Raw genomic sequence first — 12,303 nt, forward strand, 5'->3', positions numbered from 1 at the left:
GGTGAAACACAAGCAGGAGCTCATTTTAAGAGATTACACCCAAGTCACCAAAGCAGTGCTACACCATGAGAGAGCCGAACTGTGGTAAGTGAAACACATTTCTGCCCTTGATATCCCCGTCTAGATGGTTAATCTGCATTCCAAACAAATATTAAGGAGTCTACTTCAAGTCCCTTTCAATCTTTTTTGATTTTACATCATTATTTTTATGTCAGGGAAATTAACATTACTCTGCAAGGTTAGAGGAAGCCAGCAGATTCAAATAAGATAGCTGAATTATTTACACAGAAAATGTTAAAGATTTCTTTAGTTTACTGAAAGAAGTATTTTTGTGTGTAGGTTTCTATACTGTTGGAAGATGGCAATGATGGCAGTTTGGACTGCATTGCTAATAGTCTCCATAGGAATTGCAAAGGTAGTGTATAAATTGGGTGGCACCTTGCTTAATCGTGACTGCTCAGTAGGAAAGATTACCACCATGTAAGCTTTTTATTTCTATGATTTTTCAGAGCTCTGCAGGAACTAGGTTAAATGGTCAAGTTCCACTGGATTTGGCTTCAAACGCTGTTGATGACATGTACACTGGTTGCAAAGACAAGATGGCGTACAGAGTAAAGAAGGAGTACCTGATTAATGAGAAAAACAAAGACAAAAATTTCACTTTGGCCTGGACCGAAGCAGAAAAATACTTCAACAAAAAATGGAAGGGTAAGGGAAAGCGACCTTCCACCTCCCTGGGGAAAGAACAGATAATGGCTATTTATGTTTATACCCTCGACAAGCCAAACCTCTACCTTGATTTTAATGATGCAGTTCGAACACAGAAATCTAAGTACAAGACTACATTTAGATATCACACCCTTCACTTTTTCCTGACTGACGCCCTCCAAACTCTCAACGCTCGCAAACCTAAAGGGGAAAGATGTCTCACTGGCTACCGCAGAGTCAACACCTACTTTAGTCAAGATGTTCTCAACAAGGAGATTCGCTTTGGCTCCTTCACCTCCAGCTCCATGGGTTGGTACACCAGCGCTGAGCGATTTGGGGACAAGTCATGCTTTGAGATTATCACATGCTCCGGAGCAGACGTCTCTCTCTTCTCTAAACTCGGGGAGTCTGAGAGGGAAGCCCTCATTCCTCCTTATGAGGTCTTTAAAGTCACAAAGATTGAGAGGAGATCTGTCCAGAAGAGTCTTCCATGTCAGGTTGTTTATAAACTGAAAAGTGTACGAAAAAATATTTCAAATTTGAACTGTGCTCTTTTTGGAAATAAGCAGTCTCACCCATTTTAACATAATGTGACGTTAACAAAACCGCAAAATAACATATTGATTTGACTTTTTTTTTTTTCAAAATGTATTTGCAATATGATTTAAATAAAGGCATGATGTCATGACTAGTCTCTTAATATACACAAGGACTGTGCCAGTATATTTACATTTGAATGATTACAACTATAATGGTCAAATAAGTGCAGAACTTATTTAGATCTCTAACTGTGTTGATGTAGTATTCTCCATGTCATCTGCACTAAGATAACTCTAATGCATCAAAGAAAAACAAATGTAATAAAATTCCATTGTTTCACAAATTGTGCCTTTTGTGAAATGCTTTTACATTTTCTTTTGCACACACACTACTTGACTATCAGTTCAAAACTGATAGGATAAGCCTAGTGACAGACTAGACATGAGCCAACCCTAGTGATTGCTTGAGCTCATAGAAATACAAATGTGTGTGTGTGTGTGTGAAATGTAATATACATACACTGGTAGGTATACTTTATTTTCATATTCCAAACCTGATCAAAGACTGTGTGGGAGATCATAAACTTGCTTTCTGTTTTGGGAAGGGTGCGATTTATAGACCATATCAATGCATGGCATTAAGTAGTGTTAGAGGAAGGCAACAGAGCCAAACTTGTTGCTGAAAATCCAATAATTTACACACAATTATAAGAATATTGCTTACTGAAAGTAACATTGTAAAAAAAGGTGTATACTGTGTCCCAAGTTGACTCTATAACTCCTTATTTGTTATGCTTTCTTCCTGATTGTCTGACCTATGAGAACACATCATTCTACAGGTCCAAACTCATGCGGTTCAAACTTTTTTTTCATTATTGTTGCAAAAGACATAACATTAATATGAAAACTGGGTGCAATGTGTTTTGTATGAAACTCAAATAGTCAGCTGATTTCAACAAGCGTTTCTGGCTCTTACGTCCTCACACTGACTTGTCACATGGTCTGGAGGAGATGCTGTACTCTAAGCTACAGATTTGTGAAGATAAGCCATGGTTTCCTTTTATGGCCATTTTTATCTTGCAAAACTGTTTCTTCTTTATTGTATGACACTGATGTGTCTTACTGTAGATTACACCCACTGTTTAACTTCCCTAACTGCTTACTAGATAAGTGTATTGAACCCTCTGTCAGGGAAGACTGCATAGACAGACAAGGCTGTCACATTGAAAGCTGTTTCTGACTCCACAAGTTGCCAGAGATTATTTTATTTAACAGTGTCTCCAGGTTTTGGTGGAAGATGGCAATGATGGCAGTTTGGGCAGCAATGCTAATCACATATGGACTCTCTACAGGAATTGCAATGGTAGCGTATATGCTGGATGATGGCTAGCTTAAGTGTAACTGCTGTGCACCAATTTACTGTAAGTCAGACCATAAAACAACTTAATGTGTTCTCATAATGTCTCTTATTTCTTTAAAGCGCTTCGCTGAACCCAGGCTAAATAGTTGCCTTCAACTGGATACGGCTCCAGACTCTGTTGATGACATGTATGATGGCTGCAAAGTCCAAATGAAGTCTAAGGTGCAAACTGAATACTTGGAGAATGAAAAAAACGGAGACTGCAACTTCCAAAAGGCCTGGGATGAAGCAGAGAAATACCACAACCAAAAATGGAAGCGTAAAATCAGAAAGCGACCTCCCACCTACCTGGGGAAAGAACAGATAATGGCTATTTATGTTTATACCCTCGACAAGCCAAACATCTAGCTTGATTTTAATAATGCAGTTCGAACCCAGAAACATGAGTACGATACCAGTTTCAGGTATCACACCCTTCACTTTTTCCTGACTGACGCCCTCCAAACTCTCAACGCTCGCAAACCTGAAGGGGAAAGATGTCTCACTGGCTACCGCAGAGTCAACACCTACTTTAGTCGAGATGTTCTCAACAAGGAGATTCGCTTTGGCTCCTTCACCTCCAGCTCAATGGGTCAGTACACCAGCACCAATTTTGGGGAGAAGTCATGCTTTGAGATTGTCACATGCTTGGGAGCAGATATCTCGCTGTACTCTAAGATTGGCGATTTAGAAGGAGAAATTCTGATTCCTCCTTATGAGGTCTTTAAAGTCACAGAGATAAAGACCCGATCTGACGATCTGAGTCTTCCATGTGAAGTGGTCTATAAAGTCAAAAGTACACGCGAGCCTCTTTCCAATTTGAATTGTGCTCTTTTCTGAAATAAGCAAGCTCACACAGGAAATGCAATTTTGCAATGTACTATATTAAGTATTGCAAATGATCTTTAATCAAATATCATTTGAATATGGAATTCTTTGTTATACACACAGGAAACGACATTATTTCTTTAATAATTTGACAATATCAAATTAAATTTAAAAATTGAATAGCCAGAGGTGTGGAGGTTATACCGTGCAACACATGTTAAAGAAAGGACCATATAGATAAATGAATATAAATTATAAGTAATTGTAATTGTTATAATGGATCTGTCTTGTTGAGAATATTAAATCACTTTTCAGCCCAACAGAGAGAGACAGTGGATTTAATAAAATGCTGAACATATTATGAAGAGTATTAATGTGGATTGTTCCAAATAACTCACACTGTGGGTGAATGAGAAATAGTAAATGGCATTAAAGAGCTTTTCAGAGACTGATTAAGCATCTGTGAAGCGTCGGTCGCTTTTCTGTGAGGAAATGTGTGTTGAATATCAAGAGTTGGTCACTGTATAATACATTGTGTTGAGTATTTCCCATGTAATCTGCATTTAAACTGGAAGCATAATCCTTCCCACAATGTTATTGTATCAAATGTCAATGTGTCCAGAAAAAAACAATAAACACCCGCTTGTCTTTCACAAATTGCAGGTTTGTCAAATGTTTTTACAGTTTCAGTTTAATTTGTATGCTAATATACCTTAATGTCCTCTCGCTGTCTCACTGTCCTCTCACTGTCCTCTCGCTGTCTCGCTGTCCTCTCGCTGTCCTCTCGCTGTCCTCTCGCTGTCCTCTCACTGTCTTCACACTGTCTCGCTGTTGATCAAAAAGTTACAAGTTATCACTTTGAGTAATAACTTGTGCTCATGTCAATTAAGTTTTAGCAGTAGCAAGTGTTTTGTGGGTTTTGCCTCTCAGGCAACATACACTGTACTTTTGATGGATGTTTTTGGGACTCTATGCTGCCTGTGTGGAAGACCACCGATTATACTCCAGGTGGAAGAAAGTCCCGTCATCTCCTCTGCATTTTTAGGAGAAAATGTCATTTCTATACTTTAAAAGGAGTTGGAGAAAGGAAAAATGACTTGAAAGTGTAGAGTAGGGGCTGGGAACCTTTCCTATCAAGGGCCATTTCATTTTTTACAACATCCTTCGAGGGCCATACTAATTGTTGAACTCATAACCTCTGCAATTTCTTTTAAGACGCAGCCCATTCATTTCACTTTTCTTTTATGCTGTGAAAAAAAAGCAACTTTTTTATCCATGTATCTTTCTGTTTTATCAGAAATCAGCAATCCTTTATTAGTCCCACAACGGGGAAATGTATCTTGTCACAGCAAAAGAACATATGAATTAAAAAGGCAGTACACAATAATTAAATAGAATAAAAAATAATATAAGTACAAAGTGGTTGATAGAAAATAAAGTGAGTATTGCACATTTCATCACAGCAAGCGCGTCCGCACAAACTAGACACACTGGCCTTTTACGTCCACAAAGAAATAATCATTCGTCCATTTCTCCTGGAAAGTGTGACATTCCGCATCCAGCTTTTTCTCTTCTCACTCGCCATGCTGCGTTCATTGATGTTAACGACAGTCTCGTATAATATTGAAGTTTTTTGACATGACGTGATGACACGTTCCACTCGTGTTGTGTTCAAGGACCCTGACCGTGACCAGGAAAAACAGTCAATCGCCCGTCTATTGCTGTCTAGATTATTGTTGTTTTTTTTCTAGTGGATTTTTTGCGTGTGTTTATGAAATACCTCGAGGGCCGGATGAAATGGTCTTGCGGGTCTCGTGGGCCCGGAGGCCGGAGTTCACCACCCCTGGTGTAGAGCTTGAGAAACGTGACTGTTGCACAGAAAAAACGGATCTTGTTGACAGAGAGAATCACTTTACACGTAGCTACATGTGTAACTTGCACTGTATGTGTCTGAAAGCTCTGTGTTGTATCCTCACTTAAATTCTCCTTGTATGGTCATGTTAAAATGTCTTCCTTGTTGTCTGACTCTGCTACGCTGTCTCATCTTACAACATATGTGTGACTTCCCCTAAAAGTATACTGTACCCTCTCAGTCACTAAATAATAACGACAACTTCCTTTTCATAGCGCTTTCAGAACATAGCATTTTGCAGTGTAAAGGTTAACCAAGAAAAACAGATTGTTAAAGATATAAAGGAAATGCAAAAAGTGGCCCTATATAGTATGTAAATGTTGTGCCTTGAGTTTTGAATCTAAGTTGAATTTAATTAGTTTGATACTCAGATACTTCCTGTAGTACTTCTTTTCTACCTATCCAAAGGCCTACCTGTATTTGCCGTAAGCTCAGCACAGACTTGACACACTTCGGTAGGGAGACCTGCTTTTTAATCAAGACCTGTTCAGGCGCTTCTTTGAAAAAGTATTCAGTTGTTCCACATGAGGACGAGGTGCTCATCCCTCCCTTTGAGATGTTCAAGATAACTGAGATAATTAATGGTCAGAGTAATATTCAAGGTCTGGAGGATTGTGAAGTTGTGTTTGTCTTGGCTAGTGCAGGGGGTAAGAGCAATCTGAACTGCATGCTCTTCAAATGTCATGCTTAGGGATTTTTTTGATCATTGTTGGCTTCTCCAGCACTATATCATTAATTACTGAGTACAACTTCTAAGTTACTTTTTTAAGGTGATGTTGGGATTTAAATGCTAAATGAATGCTAGTCAATAAACTGCTTAATGCAGTGATATTGCTTGTACGCTATGTAATGTTTTAGGTTGCATCAGTGATGGTGTTAGATGACTGGCTGTTGTTCCAAAATGTCCTTATTTGCATGTTGCATTCTCTTACTCTGGTTGGCAAGCCACTGATAAGACATTCAGGAATTGCCTGGTTTTAGTGTGTGAACCTCACTGCCTAACAATAGTGTGCTGCTATGTGCAGTTACCAGGAGCTAAGCTAGCTGTTGATAGTGAGTAAATACCTCCAAACTGTTGGCAGTTCTTAAACTAAAGTGTCTCGTTTTCTAGTTATTTGGAGGCACCTTTGACAGACCTTTGACAGACCTTGACTAAGTAACAGAAAGTTATGTAAATATTTTGCTGTTGAGTAATTACTGTAAAACGTAATTGAAGTAACTTGGCCAACTCTGGCCACTGGTGTGCAGCTGGAAATAAAGGCAGGGTAAATAATACTACAATTATATTTACATTTAAACTTTCCATGGTTGCTGAATCTAGCGCTGCTTAGTTTAATCTCCATTTACCACAAGCGCTGAGGAACACTAACACCTCTTTAGTCAAATCTTTCACACATAACTACATGTTTTGCATGCAAGCAAATAACTCATGGACATTATTTGGTTTTTGATAATGAGATGAAAACAGATGCTTTGTGAATGATTATTAAATCACTCTTAACTCAGGGTAAGACAAGGTACGTGCTTTTGAAGTTTCTAGATTTGATTTACCTTTTCAAGGTAAATTGTGAAAGAATTAAAAAAAATTAAATAAATATTTTGTTCTTTGATTACATTTAGTTACCACTCTGCTATGCTGTCTCATCTTACAACATATGTGTGACTTCCCCTAAAAGTATTTTAGGGGAAGTACTTTAGTATTTTAGTAACCTAATTTTCACAGCCAGGATTCAATTCCAGAGCTCTGTCTGCATAGAGCGCTACCTTGCAGTCGTACACCCTGTGCTGTACCTCAGGTATAGAACCTTGCGGTACAGGATGAGTCTTTGTTGTTTTATCTTGCTGTACACCATCCTCATTGGTATACTCCAAATGTTGTTTTGCACCGAAGATCTGGCATCACTGAACATTAACACAAGCACTTTCCTTGGTGCGTTTATCATCAACACTTTCTGCTGCTTATCAGTTCTCAGGGCTTTGAAACGGCTCTCACCAGGGAAAGGGTTTTTAATATAGTCCTGATCTTCCAGGTGATTACGTTTGTTGGACTTGTGCCCCTGGTCATTATGTCCTTCCTGGTTAAGATAATGGAGTTGCACACACTTTGTATCTTGCAGCCCTTGGCTCATGCTGTAATGGTTTGGCTTGGGGCTATCTTTCCTCTTCTCTACCTCCGCAGGGCTGAGAAACATCTAGTAAAAAAATTATGGTTGTGTAAATTGTTTTCAAGAATAACTACACTTGAAGTAGCTGTTTCTGTCATTCCCAATATATTAGGTTGCTGTTCCTCCTTTTCTATGTTTTACTATACAGAATAATGTAACACATGGAGTTATTTACCAGCCCTGCTTTACCCTTTACTAAGAAGCCCTCCCTTAGAAGCTTTGAGCACTGCAGTGCTTTTTTAACACAGCCTTCATAATGACAACATGGCCAAACAGCCCAAAGTTAAGATAGCATGACATAAACTACCTGTGCTCATACTATACTATAATGTAATGTAAAATAGATAGTAGCTACACAATTGACTTCTTTTCCCCTCTGTAACCATTTGGTATGAGATGAGCTGATGTATGTGCATTGTACATAGTTTTTAAATAAAGTTATTTCTGTTTCTGCAGTGTTTTTTTCTTCTCCACATAGCTTGCATTCTGCTAATATTATAGCGCATGACAGTTTGTACTTGAATGCCATATGTCTGCACTGGCTTCACATTTGTGATTAAATCATCACGCCAAAGAACTCGATAATATTAATATATGAAAGATAGTAAGAGACCAGAAACATAAAAGCACATGTAAAATGTTATACAATATAACAGCTCTGATATAAATACCACCGAACATAAAATCTTTAATGTTAGCGCTAGCGTAGATGAGTTGTTTTTGAGATGAATCAGATCTATGTTTTGAAGCTTTACAAAAATGTCTCTCTTACTGTAATTAAGAGATGCAGATGTGATCATTAATAAGAAGGAACTTACATACCAACAAAGAGGGGAACAGTGCCATCCAGTGGAAAATATAAAAATATATATTGAAATAAAATGCAAACTGTTTCCCAGACAGTGAGTAAGCCTCCATTCAGAGAAAGCTGACTGCATAATACCACATCTGCAACTTAATATTTGTGAAATAAATAAGATTAGATGCTCAGTTGTGTTGTGTTGTACTGTAAGCATTGTTAGGATTGTGGTGACTTTGTGTATGACTCAAATAAAAATAATTGGAAATCAGTGTTTGGATTCATTCGGCCCCTCCACACTGCAAACATAGTTCTCTGAACCTTTGTTCTTTAGTTGGGGAATACAGGAACATCAATGTGTCTCTGTGTTTTACTTTATCCTGTAACAACTCATAAATGATATTGAAAAAGACTGTCATTATTATCTCAGTGTAATTAGATGAGTTTGTCAGTTTCAAGTTCAAATGCTTTAATTATCACTTGCAGAACTCATAAACATGAGTTCAGTTGACTAAATGTTTAGTGGAGGATTTTCTTAACGGATCAAATTCAGTTATTTAGAAACATTTTTGGCTTATATGCATATACTTCTCAACATGCATGGCATCAGGTGAAACTACTCTGGAAATCCTTTTTTTTATTTTTTTTAAACTAGGAAGAACTAATGATGAGAGGTACGCATTTCAGACACCCTCAATGTGAAAGGCATTAATTCGCCTAACTCATTTTAAAGTTGTTGATTTGAAATTTTGAGTATTTTTTTTTTTTTACACTGATTTAGAAATGTGGATAGCCAGGGCAGTTTTAGTCAAATCTATTGTATGTAACTGTTTGCAATTGGAACCTGTGTTACCTTGAAAACAACGAAAATGACAAGACAAAAATGTACAAACAAACTGCAATGGCAGGTATTTTATTCGATAACTATTTATACAAGTAAACTATTACACACAGTCTCACATGACTTATCTGTCTATTTAACCACTACAAGAGATATAAAGGAGATCATTTACCTAATATTACCAATTCTAATACTAATAATATAGTACCACTATTCAAATGAAGATTATACAAAAGTCTGACTCTTTGAACGGCTTATGGTTATCTTCTTTTTAATAGTAAAATAAACTCATTTCTTTTGTTACAGCCAAATCAATGACTTGTTTTTAAATCATTCAATGGGAGACATCTTCAGTACAACAGTATACTAATAAAGACCTTTGATCTTAGACTCACTCCATATATAAGTATCGTTTCCACTGCTCAGTAATGAACACCCATACACAGACAGAAATGCCCAAGAAAGCTCACCCCGTGCATATCCTCACACGGCTATACTGCACGAACAGTTGTCTTACCACGTGAAAACTAGCTGCTTAGACTGGAGAGAATATCAACACACCTAAAGAAGTATATCCCCACAAATGCCACAATGATCATTAAGACAGTGAGAAAAGTGCTTCTCCTGATGTGGTTTTCTCTCTCCTTCCCCCCCTCCCCTGGCCAAGGTCTTTTAGAAAAGTAGCAGAATGACATCACTGATAATTGAATTCGCATTCACTCGCAACAACAAGATCCTTCGCCATGGGAAAGAGTGCGTGATATACAAAACATCTATTGATAACTGCCCAAGCCACCCCAGAAAAGGTTGCCTTTTAACTCAGTGGATTATACCTGAGGAACAGCACAGGGTGAACCACAGACAGAAAACTGCTCTATACATATACAGCACTGCAGCATCGGGCGGCCACACAGAGCATTCTGAGGAACCTTTCAACAGAAAGCAATCAGAAGAGAATCTCAAACACTGCCAGGTTGAGCGGTAAGAACCCACGTGCCGCCCATTCTGGTTTCTTGCAGCCTCACAATGTAGCTATTGTTTGGCAGACTCATGAGAAACAGAACAAAAAGAGATCAGCCTCACAGCTTTATCAAATGTTCAGGCAAAACCTAACAGAGAATACAATTGAATATAATATAATTGCATTCATAATATTAATAATATAGGATATTCAATACATTCACAGAAGTCTTCGTGATTGTAATGCATCACCTGCTCAACCTCAGTTCTCTGACTAAATGTGAAAATGAGAATCATACATGCAACCAATCATCAACAGATTACTAAAACATTACAGAAGAATAACTTGAGAGGAATCTTTTTTTAATGTTGCTAAGAGGCTATTATCAGTAACGGGATTTACTCACACACCTGTTTCAGCTTTTTCCAACTTTTTATTGAACACCAGATTCATGTGTCTACAATTCACACGGGAGCTAACAACATTAAATATATAGGCTATGAATTATGTGTGTTTTTGTGGGTACAATAAGTATACATGAGCCCAAAGGGGTGTCCTCCCATGTTCCTCAAGTCAACAAATACCAGACAATCAGACTTTTATTAATTTACCAAACATAAACATAAATGAAGCACAAAAATATGAATAAATGTACAAGATTTATTGTACTGTTTATCTGCCACAACCAATTAAAATTTACATAATTGAAAAAAGATGCCACCACAAGATTTACACCTCAAGTACAATCAAGGTAGAATACAAGCAAACTTCTTTTTACAATCATGAGTCATGAGCATTAACTGGCATTACAGCAGTTTTAATAAGAGCACTATGGTATATTCTTGCAAATTTGTGCTTTGTAAATGTAAATATAAACCAAAATTGTTAGGCACCAGAAAACACTGCAACACAGTATATTACACTACATAGTACATATACATACATATGCATATTGACAGTGATATTCATAGCTCCCTGAAGCATCGAAGTTTTCCAGCCCGGTGCAGGTAGAGGACAGGCTGTAAAAACCCAGTTGCTAAAGCTAAGCATGTGCTAATGGTTATGGCTTTGGGAAACTCATTGCGTAAGCAACATTGCAGTGGAATAGTAACCATATACAAAAAAAAGTTAATGGCCGAGCAAATCATGACAAGGAAAATGATTTTAAAGGCCCTTCTTTTAACTCTATTGCTGTTCCTCTTCTCTGTGTTTTTTTCTCCTGGTCCAGGGCGTTTCAGAGCCCTGAGAACTGAACAGCAGCAGAAAAGCATTACTGAGAAGAAGAGAAAATACTGGATGAAATACCCATAAAGATACAGATTGTTCTTATATGTGTACATAGAGTAGAAGCAGGACCCCAAGGTAATCAGCCAGACAACACAGCAACAGGCCACCTTGTACCTCAGGGGTTTAAACCTAAGAAATAACACGGGATGGACGACCCCTGTGTAGTACTCGACACAGATGCAACATAAGAAGAAGGAACGGGCTGTAGATTGAAGGCCACGTGAAAACATGTAGATTTCAAAAGAAAACCATAATCTTATCTCGAAATAAACATAAATCCATATAGAGGATAAAGCGAATAAGAATTCAGACATAGCCAGGTTGAGAGAAAAGCAGTATGAGGCCAAAGTCTCTCTGGTCCCTGCCATTATCAGCCACACGACATAAACATTCAAAGGTAGACCCACGAAGTTGTTGAATGTGGTTGCACTGATGACCACTTGCACAATATGAAAAAAGTCAGTCGTGTTGTTCATTGTATGTCTGTAAAGAAGAACAAAAGACATCTTCATAAGTTTTAACCTGAAATTAAATGTTTCTTTGAAAAAAGTGTGCAATAACTCTTCATAACAATAAACCTTTACAACAATTTGAGAGGCACAAAAACAACGTACTGTACATAATTCAAAACATTCACCCCTTTAATAAAAAGCTACACAATCCTTGATTCAAACCTGGTAGAGTTGAGCAGTTTTCTGGTCAAGCAGGGAAGTGAAGATTTGAACTGACGCTCAGCCTTGGACCTTCTTATTACTTGGTTTGCTGTTGACATAATAAAATCCATCAGGAAGCAGGCTGAAAAATGGAAATTTTATTCAATAACCAAATTACTTCTCAAAATAGGGCTCAACATGTTTCCAGGCT

At 37.7% G+C, this 12,303-nt stretch overlaps 2 protein-coding genes across 2 annotated transcripts; both read left to right on the top strand.

Annotated features, from left to right (window-relative positions):
- Nucleotides 1–1,600, top strand: LOC115009938 (NAD(P)(+)--arginine ADP-ribosyltransferase 1-like). Its single transcript, XM_029434278.1, has 3 exons — nucleotides 1–84; nucleotides 340–415; nucleotides 510–1,600. The coding sequence occupies exons 2-3, from the start codon at nucleotides 359–361 to the stop codon at nucleotides 1,290–1,292; spliced, it is 840 nt and encodes a 279-aa protein (XP_029290138.1). The 5' UTR covers nucleotides 1–84; nucleotides 340–358; the 3' UTR covers nucleotides 1,293–1,600.
- An 811-nt stretch (nucleotides 1,601–2,411) lies between these two features.
- On the top strand, nucleotides 2,412–4,121 carry LOC115009947 (ecto-ADP-ribosyltransferase 5-like). Its single transcript, XM_029434288.1, is given in 2 exon segments — nucleotides 2,412–2,610; nucleotides 2,728–4,121. Coding segments are annotated over 2 exon segments (825 nt in total). The 5' UTR covers nucleotides 2,412–2,544; the 3' UTR covers nucleotides 3,487–4,121.
- Nucleotides 4,122–12,303: the final 8,182 nt, after the last annotated feature.

This window comes from Cottoperca gobio, chromosome 1, assembly GCF_900634415.1.
Source record: "Cottoperca gobio chromosome 1, fCotGob3.1, whole genome shotgun sequence".
NCBI lineage: Eukaryota > Metazoa > Chordata > Actinopteri > Perciformes > Bovichtidae > Cottoperca > Cottoperca gobio.